At 43.3% G+C, this 16,472-nt stretch overlaps 2 protein-coding genes and 1 non-coding gene across 3 annotated transcripts in view; all 3 read left to right on the forward strand.

The window, feature by feature from the left end:
- LOC117824178 (pleckstrin homology domain-containing family G member 1) overlaps positions 1 to 8,510 on the forward strand; it is a 94,299-nt gene extending 85,789 nt beyond the window's left edge. Inside the window, exons 8-17 of the mRNA XM_034699591.1 lie at positions 1,097 to 1,279; positions 1,369 to 1,464; positions 1,830 to 1,916; positions 2,340 to 2,373; positions 2,547 to 2,639; positions 2,736 to 2,797; positions 2,895 to 3,080; positions 3,197 to 3,316; positions 3,414 to 5,211; positions 5,549 to 8,510. Coding sequence (XP_034555482.1) covers positions 1,097 to 1,279; positions 1,369 to 1,464; positions 1,830 to 1,916; positions 2,340 to 2,373; positions 2,547 to 2,639; positions 2,736 to 2,797; positions 2,895 to 3,080; positions 3,197 to 3,316; positions 3,414 to 5,211; positions 5,549 to 6,558 — 3,669 coding nt within the window. The 3' untranslated portion in view covers positions 6,559 to 8,510. The remainder of the gene's footprint in view (positions 1 to 1,096; positions 1,280 to 1,368; positions 1,465 to 1,829; positions 1,917 to 2,339; positions 2,374 to 2,546; positions 2,640 to 2,735; positions 2,798 to 2,894; positions 3,081 to 3,196; positions 3,317 to 3,413; positions 5,212 to 5,548) is intronic.
- A 2,588-nt stretch (positions 8,511 to 11,098) lies between these two features.
- tcp1 (t-complex 1) lies at positions 11,099 to 16,447 on the forward strand. The gene is made up of 13 exons (XM_034699055.1): positions 11,099 to 11,158; positions 11,339 to 11,474; positions 11,944 to 12,029; positions 12,135 to 12,263; positions 13,444 to 13,541; positions 13,650 to 13,760; positions 13,911 to 14,092; positions 14,420 to 14,546; positions 14,809 to 14,984; positions 15,110 to 15,233; positions 15,434 to 15,626; positions 15,743 to 15,906; positions 16,033 to 16,447. The coding sequence occupies exons 1-13, from the start codon at positions 11,126 to 11,128 to the stop codon at positions 16,244 to 16,246; spliced, it is 1,773 nt and encodes a 590-aa protein (XP_034554946.1). The 5' UTR covers positions 11,099 to 11,125; the 3' UTR covers positions 16,247 to 16,447.
- On the forward strand, positions 11,707 to 11,842 carry LOC117824740. The gene has a single exon (XR_004633670.1). It is a non-coding gene; the product is annotated as a small nucleolar RNA SNORA29 (small nucleolar RNA).
- Positions 16,448 to 16,472: the final 25 nt, after the last annotated feature.

Below are 16,472 nucleotides of genomic sequence, written 5' to 3' on the forward strand. Positions count from 1 at the left end.
TGTGCAAAAACCAGTCATTGTATTTGGACTCCACCATACTTTCCACTATGATGTATCAGTCCTCCACAGCAACCCTCTCTCTCTGTGATAGCAAAAACAGACACAGAACGTTCCAGGCTTCCAGGGAGCAGGTTTCTTTTATTATTCTGCATTATGTGAAGTCTAGGTTCAAATCAGCCAACGCTCTGATCCTTCCCACGTCTTACGCAAGTCGCTGTGTTTTCCACTGGGCTAATGATGGCCTTGCGTAAGGAAGACACATAAAAGGCAGGCTTGTTTCTTGTATCAGCTGGGAGCCAGAAGGGGTCAAGTGAATTCAGGAATGTGTGTGGAAACGTTTACTGTCAGAGTCTGGAGAAAGGATGGGCTCGATTAAAAAAAAAAAGTGAAACATCTCTCTTACGTTAATGTTACTTTCCTACATTTTTTCCCCACCATCTTGGCTCACTGTTTCTTTACCAGAGTAGAACAAAAACAATATTATCTAACCTCCTGTTCATCTTTCATAGAACTTTTTTTTATAAAAAAGAGAGAATAATGTTCATTTCCTCTGCAGTCCTCAATTTTTAGAGATTATTAGAACTAAATACAATCTGGGGGTGACAATATGTAAACACTAGAGTGAGCCAGAAACATTTCCGGGAGAGATAAGTGACAGAAAGTCACACTCAAAAAAATAAATAAACATGAAATTAGCTAAGACAAGACAGCATCACCGGGTCCTTGAATGGTATCATCTACAAAATCTATCTGTAGAGGTTTTACATACTTAGTCCGTTTATATGCAGTTTTAACCACTCTTTATCCCTATTACGTCTTTAAATTAACATTTTTGTCCTTTAAATGAAGCACATTATCATTAACATTGAACACTTGGACTTGTTTAGATGTAAACAAACACTGTTATGTCCTTTTTTCACAGTTTTTCTCAGTCACCTTTCTAATATTTTACGTTAGATTGCTACATTAGATCAGTCTAGCTTTGTTTATTAAGTAAATGAAATGTTTATTCTTCTGTTCTTTTAATTTTGCATTTCTGCACTTGTTTCTCTAGTTTCTTCATTCCCATTCTCTGTATTTTTGGGTCTTTCTATAGGAGATCCAGAGCTTGTTGACCAACTGGAAGGGCCCTGATCTGATTGGCTACGGAGAGCTGGTCCTCGAAGGAACGTTTCGTTTACAGCGAGCCAAAAACGAGAGAACTCTTTTCCTGTTTGACAAGCTCCTGCTCATCACCAAGAAACGAGAAGAAACTTACACGTACAAGGCTCACATACTGGTCAGTGATGCTACTGGCATGATGAGAAAAGACTAAATATACAAACTTCATCTCAGTGGCTTAACACACTTCCTCCCTGTGTTCTGCAGTGCTGTAACCTGATGCTGGTGGAGGTTATTCCCAAAGAACCACTCAGTTTCAGTGTGTTTCACTACAAAAACCCCAAACTTCAGCACACAGTCCAGGTACAGAAACATTACATAAGAGAGCCCTCATCCTCACCACAGTCTTTGTGTCTGTTGTTACATGTTTTGCCTGAACTTCTCAGCTACCTGCAGCGTCAAGCAAGACGGCAAACAGAAGTGTGATGATTATTTGCAGGTGTCTGATTGTTTTCTGGAGGGTCCGGGCCCACCTCAGGGACTCGTTGAGACTCGTTCATTGCTGGGAGACTGATGTCTACCATTGTTACCTAACTGCTGAAATATAAAAGATAATTGTTGTGATGTAAGAAAACTGTGTCCCACATTTCTGAAGGTTTATCCCCGACCCTCTAATTTGACTTTGAAAGTGCACGTCTTTGATGTTTCTATCTGTGCTCTGTCCTCAGGCTAAATCCCAGCAAGACAAGCGCATGTGGATCTTACACCTCAAGAGACTCATACTTGAAAACCATCCTGCTAAAATCCCAGCCAAGGTGAGATCAACACGTCACCAGGCAGACTCACAGCTCACTGATGGCATTAACACACTCTGAGTTGGATGTCTAAGAAATCTCACTCCCTGTTGCCCTCTTTTGTTTTTGCTCCATCTTTCTTCCCTTTGAGTTATACACTCACTCTCCTCGCTCACTTTTCTTTCATATGCTCTGTCTACTCTCTCATTTTCTGTCGGTCAGTTTTCTGTTTCTTCTCGCTCCTGTCTGTGCGAGTCAAAGCTTGTCTCCAGAGATGAAGGTCACTTAGAAAGTTCAGTGTCATTACATCAAGAGGCGACTTGTCAGGAGTTGATTCTGAGCGGTGCTGTGGATCTGACTGTAATGTGGCGCCATCTAGTGTTGAAGTATGTTCACCCATGATTCAACCTGTTGAACTTACACTCTTAATCTCTTTTACTCCAGGCAAAACAAGCAATTCTAGAGATGGATGCAATGCGTAAGTACCAACTTACATAACATATTGTTGAATAAATACATAGATTTATTAAAATCTTTTGTATTTTTTGTATTTTCTTGAAACACAAAGAAGGGTCTTCATCAAGTGTTTGATGATTTTATTCTAAGTTTTATTTATGTTTCATGGTGCATCTTTTCTTGTCGCATCAACAGATCATCCCGGGTTTCATTTCAGTCCTGACGGGGACAAGAAGGATTCCCCTCAGACCAAAGAGGGTCCTACCCCTCGCAGAGGACGCAGAAAAGGTAACACATCATAGACGATGTACTTTATTTTAAAGATGACACCTTGAAAGGCTAAACGTTATGAATTTGTGAGTCATTTTTTGTTTGTTTTTCCAGAACCTCTGTCCAAGCTGTTGAAAAATGCCAAGCAAAATGCCGCAAACACAGACGGCGATAAGGTGAGCAATTACCTCCTAATGAGTCGCATGTTTTGTAGAGGAGCCCCCTCTCACAGAACTCCTTTAACTGACCTCTCAAAACCTTTCTCCTCTCCAGCGAACAAGTCTTGGTGCCACCCTGCTGTCACCAGTGTCCCAGCTGGCTTTGGGCACTATAGGCCGCAGCCGTAGCCTCATTAACCAATCACAGGAGTCCCTGGACCCTGGGGATCACTACGACCACAGCGACAGGGAGGAGGAGCAACATCAGCGAGATGCAGATGATGAAGATGATAGTGGCTTGGTGAGTTTAAAGCTGCCCAATGAGTGATAGGTTTGCAGAAATATTAAAAAGTACAATTCAAACTTTATTTATTTTGTGCTTAAACATTCTAATAATGTTAAAAACTGTGCTTTCAGGGAGGTGGGAAGAGGCTGCGGGTTCCTGGCAAAAGCAGCAGGAAGAGGCTCAACCCTCAGGCATCTGTTGATAGCATAGAGCAGTGGAAATCCTTCAACATGAGCCCGTCAGACTTACAGGTATATTACATATAGATATACTGTAAAACTTTCTGTGATGATTTTGGGCTAACTCAACTTTGAGTAAAACAACAACTTGTGCTTTCCTTTTGAGCAGAGAGCCAGAGAATGCCTCGTACGAGAAGGAAGCCACCACCCGCCTCTTCTCCGATCCCCTAACGTGACAGAGGAGCCTCCAGACTCCCCTGTTCCCGCTGTAGTAGTCACCGAAAGTGATAACTCAGTGAGGAACATCTGGGCCGACCACCGCGCTCGCAGGGCCATGTTTCCCACCCGCCAACGAACCATGCAGCCTGATGACGAGGACGAAGACATCTACCAGATGTTCGTCCCCACAGAGCCAGGTGCACCAGAACCAGAGGTGACCACAGAGAGGTCAGAGGCCACGTCCTCACCCAAGACAGCTCGACCCTGCAGCTGGCACGTTGAACAGGTTCCAACTGTGCAAATTGACCCTCCACCCAATGGGGGCAGAGTCCTGCGGAGGGCGAGCAGCGCAGGGGAGAAGACTACAGAGGCTGCACAGAGTCCGGATGATGACCAATCAGGGCACAGCAACCTGGAAGTGATCCACACTGAATCTTCAAGCAATGACTTGTCAGGGTCCTCCTCAGCTGAGCAACTGACAATAGACGATATTGAAAATGTGTATGATAATATCAGCTATGAGGACCTGAAGAGCATGGGCCTTGTCAGAAGGGACCCTGAGGAGAGCCAGTCAGGGAAAGAGACTTCCACAGATGCACAGGGATCCCAGGGGAAGGCAGCAAGGGTACTAAATGAACCAGAGGTTCCAGGGGTCGCAGAGCCTAAGATTGAGCCTGACAGTTCCTCAGATAGCAACCGGTCTTCAGCGCAGGAGGGGAGGCGGTTTGAGCTGAAAATAGTAGAGGAGAATATCTATGACACCATCTGTTTCAGGGAGCCTCCAACGACAGAGGTCAAAGGAAAGAGTGAAGAAAACAAAGTAAAAGAAGAGAGGGAGAGTCTGCAGGCATCTGAACACGACCTCACTGGAAGCCTTAAAGCTTCTGTGTCCGAGGAGAGCATCCACTTTAGAGAGGATCACAAACACGACATCTCCCGGCCTGTCACATGTTCCTCTGAGCCAGATTACTCCTCCTCCTCCGCCTCTGAGACCTTCTCCCAACACCCCCAGAAAGGGGACAAGATGTCGGAGCAGGTCGATGAGATCTGGAACGACCTTGAAAACTACATCAAGATCAATGAGAAGAAGGCTGATAGACTCCCTGCCGCCTTCCCTGTTGGTGCCAGTGAGTCCCCTAAGAAGGCTTCCTCAGTCAAAACCAGTCCTACAAAGACCCAAAGTCCTCCAACCAAGAGCCCTCCAGCACACCAACCCCCTAAACCCGCTGCTGTCACCTCCACACCATCTTTCACCATCCCAGTCATCAACCTCCCTGAACAACTAACTGAAACCCCTGCAGCGGAAGAAAACCACAACCCACCTCCCACCTCACGCCCCCTCCCTGCCACCCCTGAGCCCCTCCCAGGCACGGGGAAGAACATTCGGAAAAGACTGGCCCGCCTAAGCAGCGGTAGCTTCCGCCTTGAGGACGACGACCTGGTGGAGCTTCCTACTCGTAAGGACATTCATAGCTTATTTCCAGGGGAGCTGGCAGGTCTAGACTCGCCCCTAGCGTCCTCATCCCTCCTGTTGGGTGAGTCCGTGGACTTGGACCTGATGGACAAATCAAAGAGCCGGGTGTTCCTGATGGCGCGGCAGTACAGCCAGAAGATTAAGAAAGCCAACCAGCTGCTGCGCATGAGGAGTATGGACCCGGGGGACTCATCTACCCGAGCCAGACATGAGAAGAAGCAGAAAGACCTTGCAGCTATTTTAGAGGAAAAGAAACAAGGGGGCGCTGCCATAGGTAAGACAGGACACGAAGCTCTCTCACTGATTTATTTTTGTAAGGTCGATGTCATGACTAGGAATTCTGAGACTCATGCTCAGGGCAAATTTTCAGCTGTGTGCTGTTACTGCAAGCATTTGTTTTAGCCCCAGGGGTTACTAATTTAAGCAAAATGCTCCTTTAATCTACTTTAAACCTGAACAAAAGACAGAAAAGGTCGAGAAGTAGCTGCAGAAGATAGCTGAGAGGAAGACCTTAAACTTGAAAGAAGAGTATGAATATTAACCCTGCCTATTTATTAAGGTGATAGTGCATCAATGTTCCTCTTCCTGACATTCTTCCTCTCCCTCTTCAGGTGCGAGGATAGCAGAGTACTCAACGCTCTACGACCAGGTCATGTTCAGAGATCCTTCTGGCATAGCTGGTCCGTCCTCTGTTACTCCACATCACTCCCACCCAGGGCTGCCGTACTCTCCATCCATGCCTGAGACCTCTCTGGATGAGGACTGGCTCCACTCTACTTACAGCAACGGGGAGCTGGTCAGCTTCGTCTCCTCGTCCAGCGAGGGTGAAGATGCTCGTGTGTCTTCTACCCCCCAACGCAGACTCACCTCCTCCTGCTCCATCCCCTCTCTCATGACATTGCCTCCCTCTCCAACCACCCCGCCGTCCCAGAGATGGAGTTCGTGCATATCGGCGCCAAGCGAAAAAGAGGAGCATGTGTACAGCACCATTAAGAGACATCCTTCTTTTAATGCTCCGTCTTCGCCCTCCTCCAAGTCTTCACCGTCTGGTCACTGTCAGTCAGTCGGCTCTCAGGGCAACCTGCAGCAAGAGAAGAACCAGTCTGGACTCAAATGTAATGGACCCACCGTGGACCGATCCACAGACAGACTCCATGGTCCGAGTCTTGGTCGTGTTGGTCGGCAGAGTAGCCTCCCAGAGCGCTCCACTCAAGGACTTTCAGACATCACGTTACACGACGGTCAACAGGTGGTGGTCCTGAACCGGGCTTCTGCACTGAGCATACTCAACGCCACCCAGAACTACTTGGTAAATTTTAGGGACAACGAGGAAGACGATGATGACTATGTAGAGATCCGCTCTGAGGATGAGAGCGAGCAAGAGCAGGGGAGGTTGGCGAGGCAAAGCATCAGCTCGGCAGTCCTTTCCAATCAAAACCGGAGTCTCGCCCACTCCCAGAGTCTGCCGAGCACACCGGTGCGCTCCTGCGACCCGCTGCGTTCTCTAAACCGAGAGCAGCTGGAGAAGTACCTGTGGAGCGAGCCGCAGCAGAGCCAACCCAAAATTGTCCAGTCCCTGAGGGAGAAGTTTCAGTGTCTGAGCTCTAGCAGCTTTGCCTGAGTCTGTATGATAACTTCAAGCCAAATCTGTATAAACACACAGCATATAGAAACACAAGGGACACTTCTGCTTTGCCTTGAATGCCCATCTTTCAACATCATAGTCCACAGACAATAAATAATATCACACAATGTAGATCAGAAGTGATGTCCTTGAATGCAGACATCAACCTCCTCTAACACCTGAGCACTCTGTTACAGGGCTTAAAAACATGATAGTTGTTTTAATAAACAAATTGCCACATCAGTCTGCATGTGAGCTGCCTTAGCACTTCCAGGTTCAAGTCGTCTTCTTGTGTATGTTTCAAAGAGGGAAAAGTTAGCAAGACGAGGCAAATTCAAAGTGGTCTCAGTGGTTTGTAAAGGCATCACAGTGGCTGAAGGGGTTTTAATTTTTAACGGAATTCAATTCTTTTACGCTTTTTGTGTGAGCCTCGAGCAGAAAATTGGAGCCTTAGGGATTGATTCTGTAGGGGGACTGCACAGACAGTAGTTCAGGGGATCTGTTCATACTTTGTGGAACTTTTACTTACCTTGCAAGGAGCACCTCCTCAAGCTCCGTCTTTTAACTCGCTGTCAAGATTATTTAAACGGCATTTTCAGCACTAGCTAATCCTAACCTCTAACCCGGCTGTTAGCGGCTACAGTTTTAAATGTGCTTACATAATCAAGCAGCTGTGAACAAGAAGCATTTAAAGTCTGCGATTCCTCCACACAGGCTAGATTGTCACTTTACTCAGCTTTTGATAGCATTAAATGTAACAAAGGATACAACTGTAAACAATATACACAAGATTCCATAGGTTAAGTTGTAACTAGACTTTGACTTTTAAGTCTGTTTAAAGTTGTTGTATTTCACTCGACCTGACATCTCTGTAGGTTATCAAGCTTTAAAAATCAGGAGAAGATGCTTATATGTAGATAATCTATAAGCAACAGTAGGACTTCCCTTTTCTTTAGCATCTGAGTGAACTGGTTATGTTTTTATGTCATACTGTCAGGGGGCATCCTTCATCCAGAGTGAAATATGCATCTCAACAGTGTTTGTTTTTAAATCCTGCTCATTTTAACATGTGTTTTTAAGAGGGACCACGAAGGACAGGAACAAGGATGGTTGGTTTATAGCCTACAGTACTGTATTTGTTGTATATGATTTTTCTTCAAGTGGATTGTCAACAGTTTTTTTTTTTTTGTTTACATTATCGGACACTGTCACACTACTGATTCTGCATCCACAGTCACTAAAAGGGTATGATTGTTTTCAGTCATTTCAGTATGGTTCACACTGCACAAACGTTCTCTCTTTTATTGATGCATACCAAGAATCGAGCACACACTTCTTAAACTTGTTTCAAAAGTCACTACGGTTGTTATTTATTTGAACATCTCATTATTTTGGCCATATTTGCTTTTGCTCAAAGCCACAAACAATGTAAAATAAAGTAAAATGTATTTATTAAAAGAAGGGTTTGTTCAGTTTAAGGGGCAAAAAGAAAAATTAGAATCAAATACTGTGAATATTTTCAGAAGTGGATGGGTTTTTTTTTCACGCACTGCTTATCACAAGTTTCAGGTCACCATAACAAACAAAAGTTGGAAAAAAAAAGCACAAAACCACGGCCTACTGCTCGTACCAGGAAATGTGCATCAAACTTAAGAAAAGTAAGGAATATGAAGTATGTTCTATTTTCATTGTTCAGTTTGTCCTCTGTTTCACTGGTGGGGATCGTCAGTTTGGACCCTGTTTGCACTTTTCTGTCTTTTTTTATTTTAATTTTTTATTTGTAAACACTTTGTAAAGATGTACATTTTAGGAAAGTTATACTTGTATGCCTTAGGTATGCTTTATAATGCTTTAATGTTTAAGTTAAGTGTACTGTATTTTTTTAACTGCCTAGTTGTCATTGCTCAACAAAACAATGTACTGGAGGTAATAAATTCAGATTAAACTCATGTCTCTGTTTTTGTTGAAATGGAAATATAAACAATAGAATTCTAAAAATAAGGGGGAAGGCTTAGGAATACAAACTGTCTGACTTAAAAGCTACTCATCTCTCCCAGTGTGAAGAGGATAGGGGGGGAAGAAATGTATGGAGAAGTACCACTGAAGAATAGTTAAAGGAAAATGGGCTCTGATCATACAGTATGTGCACTGTGAAGTTTGGGAGGCACAAGAGCCCTAAGCAGGCACATATCACTACATTTTATGTAATCCATTTTCATATGAAAGGGAGAATTAACAGTTTTCTGAAGGTAAACGTCGGATGCTCAGGTATCCCTAGAGTTGTAAAAGCACAAAACAAACAGAGATAGGCTTAACTTACCTCGTAATTGGCAGCAATGGCAGCATGGCATGCCATGGTCTGCCCCATGACAGTGACGAGCCTATTGTTTTGTTTTCTGGATCACAAATAAATATCCCACTATCAAGAGAAAACAAGTGTGGTTACCTCAAGATGGTGAAATAAAGGAATCCAATGTCGTGGGGAAAACAGCTAAGTTACCCAGAAAGAATGAAAAAAATAAGTCAAGATATTGGGTTAACCACTGAAATTTCTTATTTTTTTTGCAAGAAAACAAAGAAACAACATGATTGGATGCATGTCTGTTTAAGGCTTCCATATAGGGGATCCAATTGGGAGGACCTCAGTAAATTAAAACTCAAAAAACTCAAAACAGGTGGATTGGGAGTTAATATTAAAAACCGTGTCCCTGTTACAACCACGAATTATTAAAATAAGGTGAAAGGTAGGGGGGTAAGTACTGTAGTAACCATTTGTCATAAAATACTCAAAGAATAAACAAAATATCAAACTCAAACTTTAACTAAACATAATCAAAGGGTCACTGATGCACCGTGGGGATGTGATGTACGCAGGCAAAAGAAAGTCCAATGTCCATGCAAAATGTCAACGTCTCTTATGGTTTATTTTTGACAGCAAGCAAGCAAACAATGAACAAAGAAAAATCACGGCTCCTGCTGCCTCTCTTGGGCTGCTAAAAAACCATAGGCCCACACAGGTGCATGCTGGCCTTCAGCCACCTACCTACCTAAATAAACTCAGGTGCCCACAGTACTACCTAATCACCAAACAAAAATCTAAATATACTAAACAAATGACTAGCTAAAATAAAGCTCCAAAATCTTACTTAAAGCTGCTGTTGGTAGGAATTGTGTAAAAAAAAGTTTCTTTTTTTCTGCTGGGTTTGGAGAAAAGGTCATAATGTCCATCAGTACTCATCGGTAAGTGGAGTAATTTGAGACTATTGCGAAATCTCTGCGTTTTCCGATGCCTTTGTATCGAGCAATGTTATTATTCCCCTCGTCCCCGTTATGACGGACCAATCATAGTTAATCACCAGTCCTCTGTCCTGATTGGTTAAGAAGCGGCCCCTACTACGTCCTCTGATTGCTTATGAGTCCGGCACTATCATGACTGCACACGTAGATCTGTGTTGGGGGGCTGAGAGGAAACCTAGTTGGGAGGGATAGTGTTGACATTCGAAGTCCCTCTCTTTGAACATATGTTTACTCTTGGCGTTTTTCGACCGGAGGAACTTTACCCTGGAACTAGGGACTTTACCCCTGAACTATGTGTGTTTCAACCAACAGACCCAGGGTGAAAAAGTAGTTCAGGGGTAGATAATCTCCCCCCTAAAAAGCCCCTGCTAGGGGGCAGTATTTTTCAAAGGTCCCAGGGCGTTTGGGGGGCAGGGCCTGCAATGCTGAACATGTCTGATTGATAGATTACCTGCAGTGTGTTTATTCCGCCCGTCGTCCACAATAACATCACACACGTGTGATTCACATGATTTCTCTTTCTTTAATTAGTTCTATCTGTTTCGTATGTGTGTGTACATTTCAAAAGAATCTGTGATTCCCTTGATTTAGCAGCTTGTAACAGTAGTCTTCTCTCAGCCCATTGCGAATGAGTCTCTCCCGGTGTTAGGTTTTAAAAGTGACTCTGTAACCTGGAGACCTTCAGCTGAATGTAACGGTGTTTGTGGAGTTTACACAGTTGTTGAAACTGTGATGACTGTTGTGACTACCAACAGCAGCTTTAATCAATTATAAAAATAGAAGTTTAGAAAAATCAAACAACTAATACTGCTTATTATTTGTAAACAAAATAAGAAACTAAATACAAAACTAAAAATAGATCACACAAGAACATAAATCAAAGAAGGGAAATGGGTAAAAAAAAATAAAGATGATGAACCAGGCTGCCCTTCCATCTATCGATTGAGGATAGGACCACTGAAAAAAAAAAAATTGAGGTCCAATATATTTTTTATTATTAATGTTCTGAGAAAAAAAGTCAGAACTCTGAAATTAAAGTCAGAATTCTGACTTTTTTCTCAGAATAATAATTTTAAAAAATTAGTTGATCTTAATTTTTTTCCCCCAGTGGAATAAAATCAGAATTCTGAGAAACGATCAGAATTCTGAATAATGAAAAAAAAAGTTTTTTTTTCAGTGGCCCTAATCCTCTTCCGTACATCTATCCAACAGAGGGTGGCGCAATGACCGCCCTCAGTGTCAAAAATACCACCATGAGACCAGCCTCATGATACACGAAGAAGAGTTTGAGGCATGCTGGGTAATGAAGTTTACAAGGAATTATCACAATACGTTCCTTTCTATTACGATAGGACGCATTATAACGTGTGAAACAATAAAATGTAAAGTTATAACCCTTTCTATAGCTGAAGAAGCCCTTAAAGATACATCCGGGGCTTTTTTTTTTAAAATAAATGTTCTTCTCGAACTTTCTGCTCAGTGCCGGTTTACCCATAATGCACCGCGCCACATCCTTTCTTCTTGGTTGTGTGGTGGTCCAAAAATGTCGCTGCTAGAGGGTCCGTTAAATGTGCTCGGCCAGAGAACAACTGGCGAGTCTGTTCGTACTCAGAATGGTGAGTTATAATGTTGATATATTTATATTCAATTTACGCCTCGTGTATTTTGTCTGCGTCACGTAAGATGGACGGTAGGACGGATTTCAATTACTGCCTGCAACACACGTGTGGCTAATGCTAAAGCTAGCTAACGTTTAATGCGAAGTTAAGCCTCCTTTATTTTGTATCCTTCGAAGTACATCATAGTACATCTAACAATACACAAGCAATGTTACAGAAATGTGACTTGCATCCTGTTTATGTACCTTCCACTCTTCTCTTTGAATGGGAGGCTATGCTAACGGGATAGAATAACACTGTCATGGTCTGAGGGTGTGGCTAACTCACTGTGTACCCCACTAAATAAAATGACAGGACATTTTATATGCAGTTATATTGTTGGAAGCTATGCCATGCATGTTGTATAATAAACAACCTCCCTACACGGTTAGAAATGTGAGCAGCAGCCTCCTTTGTCTCTTTGCAGTCATGGCCGCATCATCCATCGCGAACATTGTCAAAAGCTCCCTCGGACCAGTCGGTCTCGACAAGATGCTGGTGGATGACATTGGGGTATGTGTCATATTCAACATTTATTTTCTTAATCAGCTGATATTTATCCCTTGTAAACAAAGTTTTGGCCTGAGTTGCTCATCTGTCTCATGGATCTGTTGGTAGGATGTGACCATCACCAACGATGGAGCAACCATCCTGAGGCTGCTGGAAGTGGAGCACCCAGCAGCCAAGGTCCTGTGTGAGCTGGCTGACCTGCAGGACAAGGAGGTCGGAGATGGGACCACGTCTGTGGTGAGTGGGGTCAACAGCTGCACCTATGGTGGTGTCATGGCTTTGGTGTAGGCAGCTGCTGTGGTAGATTCATACAATCTCACAAGAGGAATGAACAGTGTTGGGGAATTAACCAACAGTTGATGATTTAAAGCAGGCATGTCCAAAGTACTGCCCGGTGGCCAATCGCAGCCCACGGTCCATTTATTTATGGCCCCAAAACCTATCTTAAATTGTGTTATTTATAGCACAGATATTAATCACCTTCTGAATCATCTGTACGTTTGCAGTTTCTTTCAAGCGCACAAACAAAACTAAAGTCAATCCAGAAACGTCTCAAAAGCTTCATATGGACTACCTGTCTAAAGCCAAAGTTTTGGGAATTCTGCAAGACGGCAATAAAGAAGAAACACAAGAACTCTTAAAGTGGACAGGTTTTCACATTCATGTTTTTATCACGATGTGAAAATGTTCTTGATGAACACTAAAAGTTCAGAAGACACAAAAGAGGACACAAGACGAGATCAAAATTATTAAATTGTGCAGAAAAGGCAAAATTTGGCACATAAAATATGTTTGGAAATTAAATATTTTGTTATAAAATGTTGTCAGCTGGTCAGAAAAGTCTTAAAAATATTATGAAAAAGAAGTGTGATGAAATCCATATCGTGATCCTGCCATAGAAAAATAATGATTCAATATTTTTCCCACATTGCCCGACCATTTTCCTCCAGAAGAAGATAAAGTTTGCTAATGTTTATGTGGCTTGTGGAGAACTGAGGACTTCCTAGTTACTGTTTTATTGAGAAAAAATGTAAAAGAATTGTTATTAAATAGAGATTTCATATATAACTTTCATGTTCACTAAGTCTCAGTAGGAGAGAATGGCCCTGAGGTATTCTGACAACATCAAATGTGGCCCTCTGAAAAAAGTTTGGACACCACTGATTTAAAGCCTTAAAAATCTGTGTTTTCTGTTAAAGTGATATCCTGTTATAGTACCATGCATCTGCCTTTATAACGGGTGTGTGGCTATGCTAACAGGAAAGAGGAACTGCCCATTAGTGTCTGAAGGGGTTGCGCAGCCATACTCCTGCCACCTCTAATGAAACGATGGCACAGTGTAACATTCATGTTGTTTGAATTTGTAACATGATTGCTGCCCTGTTGGGATCTAATGTATACAATCTAATGTTTTCAGGTAATCCTCGCCGCAGAGTTGCTCAAGAGTGCAGATGAGCTGGTGAAGCAGAAGATCCATCCAACATCAGTTATCAGTGGATATCGTCTGGCTTGCAAGTAAGATGCAAGCCTTGAACTGCTGCACTCTTTGAGTAGAAGTTAATGATATCTAGATGCATCAGATGTGTTCATATTTTTTAACATGAAGCTTTTTCAACCCTCCAGGGAAGCTGTTCGCTACATTAACGAGAATCTCACTATCGGGACAGATGACCTGGGCAGAGAGTGCTTGATAAATGCAGCCAAAACCTCCATGTCCTCAAAAATCATTGGAGTGTATCCTTTCTTTGATGTGCATTGCATTCATTTTATTTGAACAACTCGCTGCCTTTTTTGTGCCTTAAGCAGCCATTTAGAACAATCTGTTATTGATTACATCTTCTGTATGTGATAAATCCTTTATCTGCCTTAACCCTGGTCCCTTAGTGATTCAGAGTTCTTTGCTAACATGGTGGTGGATGCTGCCATGGCTGTGAAGTTTGTGGATGGCAGGGGGGTGGCCAAATATCCCATCAACTCAGTCAATGTGCTGAAAGCCCACGGCCGCAGCCAGAAAGAAAGCTTCCTCGTCAATGGATATGCAGTGAACTGCATAGTTGGCTCACAAGGTAGAAAGCAAGAGCAAAATAATGTGTACAAAAATGTAACCATTCAATAACACAGTGCAGTACTCTATAACTCCCATTTCATTTGCTGCTATGTCTCACTTGGTGGCGTAAGCAGCGATACGCGTGGGAAACAGCATACTGGCTTTAAAGAACACAGGCGCAGTAGTTTGAACTGCGGCACCACTTTTCTAGCCAGACAGTATAAAAGCCCTGAGGACAATGATCTGTTTATTATGGTATTTAATCCTCACACTGTTGAGGTGTAGTCAACCACTCACTCTTTGGATATTTCCCCTGTTGAACATTCTGTTTTGTCTCATGATAAAGGCATGGTGAAGCGAATTCTCAACGCTAAGATCGCGTGCCTGGACTTCAGCCTGCAGAAGACCAAGATGAAGATGGGAGTCCAAGTCATCATCAACGACCCAGAGAAGCTTGACCAGATCAGACAGAGGTTGATACATTTGCCTTCTCTCACTACCATAAACGTACCATCTTGTGCTTTCCCATTTTAATTTGCTGTGATGCTGATTCAGTAGTTTACACAGTGATACGCGTGGGAGAAAACATACTCAGCCTAAGTCAAGACAGCAGCTTCTCTCTGAGCTGCTGTATTTGTACTTTGGGCTGGACAGTTTTGAATAGTATTTCTACATGTTGTATTGTTTGTCAGTATTTTTGTGAAACTGAATCAAAACTGGACTTTGTTCTTTCAGAGAATCTGACATCACCAAGGAGAGGATCCAGAAAATCTTGGCCGCTGGAGCCAATGTTATCCTGACAACTGGTGGCATTGACGACATGTGTCTTAAGTACTTTGTGGATGTAGGAGCAATGGCAGTGAGGAGGGTTCTCAAGAGGGACCTCAAACGCATCGCAAAGGCAACAGGAGGTAGGGTGAAAGAACTAGACTGTATTAACATCTGAGTTCATGTTTTAATGACTCTGTCACACTTTCCTCATTAGTGATAGAAACTGAAAGTATCATTGACATTAGTTGTGTTTGATACTTCTCAGCCACCCTCTGCCCCTCTCTGACCAATCTGGAGGGAGAGGAGACTTTTGAGCCCACTATGCTCGGTATGGCTGAGGAGGTTGTGCAGGAACGCATCTGTGATGACGAGCTCATCATGGTCAAGAAGTAAGAACTGTGATGTTTTGTACTTTGAACAAAATGCTGCATGTTAGTGTTACCTAAATCCAGCTGTGGGTTAAACCCTCTCATTGCATGTTATTATACCTCATGTGGTTCTGGTGGGAATTTTGATTAACTGGGACAAAAGAAAAGTATAATTCTTCTAAATCTGTTAGTCTGACAACCAACCTTTTCTGAATCCACAGTACCAAAGCACGCACATCCGCATCCATCATTCTGCGTGGGGCCAACGACTTCATGTGTGACGAGATGGAACGTTCACTGCACGATGCCCTCTGCGTGGTCAAGAGAGTGCTGGAGTCAAAGTCTGTTGTGCCAGGAGGAGGCGCTGTGGAGGCAGCTCTGTCCATCTACCTTGAGAATTATGCTACCAGCATGGTGAGCCAGAACATGAAGCTTTGTGGTTATTCCTTTTGAAGAGAAAACCTTTTGCTGTCAACTGCAACAAAATTTCCCCCAATAATGTCGCTCTTTTTTTTTTTTTACTCCTGCAGGGTTCCCGGGAGCAGCTGGCTATTGCAGAGTTTGCCCGGTCTCTCCTAGTCATCCCTAAGACGCTGTCCGTCAACGCGGCACAGGACTCCACCGACCTGGTGGCCAAGCTCCGGGCCTTCCACAACGAGGCTCAGGTCAACCCTGAACGCAAGAATCTTAAGTGGTGAGTCTGTCCTTACTTGCTGTTCACTAAGATAATGTGGGGCTGAAGCCCTGCCTTCACCCTCTTCTTGTGTGATGTGTAGAGTTAAGTGCATCACAGTGTTAAAATTCTGTTTTGCTCTCATAGGATCGGTCTTGACCTTGTGAACGGAAAGCCAAGAGACAACCGCCAGGCTGGTGTGTACGAGCCCACCATGGTCAAAACAAAGAGCCTCAAGTTCGCCACAGAAGCAGCCATCACCATCCTCCGTATCGACGACCTCATCAAACTGTTCCCCGAGCCGAAGGAGGGCGGACAGTCGTACCAAGACGCCGTGCAGTCCGGATCTCTGAATGGTTAAAAGGCTGCAACTGGTCCAGATTCATTGTCTGTATTTATGCATTAGGAGCTCTTCATGGCTGTCGCTCTAGTGTAGGCCGTGCACTTTGCCTGTTTACTGTTCTCCCACTCCCTCCTCACGAAGGAACTGTAGGTCTGTTTTTCTTTTTGGACTCGTAATAAAGCTCCAATGGTTGTAAATGGCCGTTGATTTGTTAATTCAGACTGACTACCTGTGGGTTTTTTTT

This window comes from Notolabrus celidotus, chromosome 13 (assembly GCF_009762535.1).
Source record: "Notolabrus celidotus isolate fNotCel1 chromosome 13, fNotCel1.pri, whole genome shotgun sequence".
Classification (NCBI taxonomy): Eukaryota; Metazoa; Chordata; class Actinopteri; order Labriformes; family Labridae; genus Notolabrus; species Notolabrus celidotus.

Excerpts from the sequence above, each read along its gene's own strand:
- tcp1 (XM_034699055.1), top strand. The coding sequence starts at position 11,126 with ATGATACACGAAGAAGAGTTTGAGGCATGCTGG. Across the intron at positions 14,093-14,419 it reads CTGCATAGTTGGCTCACAAG|GCATGGTGAAGCGAATTCTC; the intron begins GTAGAAAGCAAG and ends CTCATGATAAAG. Across the intron at positions 14,547-14,808 it reads CTTGACCAGATCAGACAGAG|AGAATCTGACATCACCAAGG; the intron begins GTTGATACATTT and ends TTGTTCTTTCAG.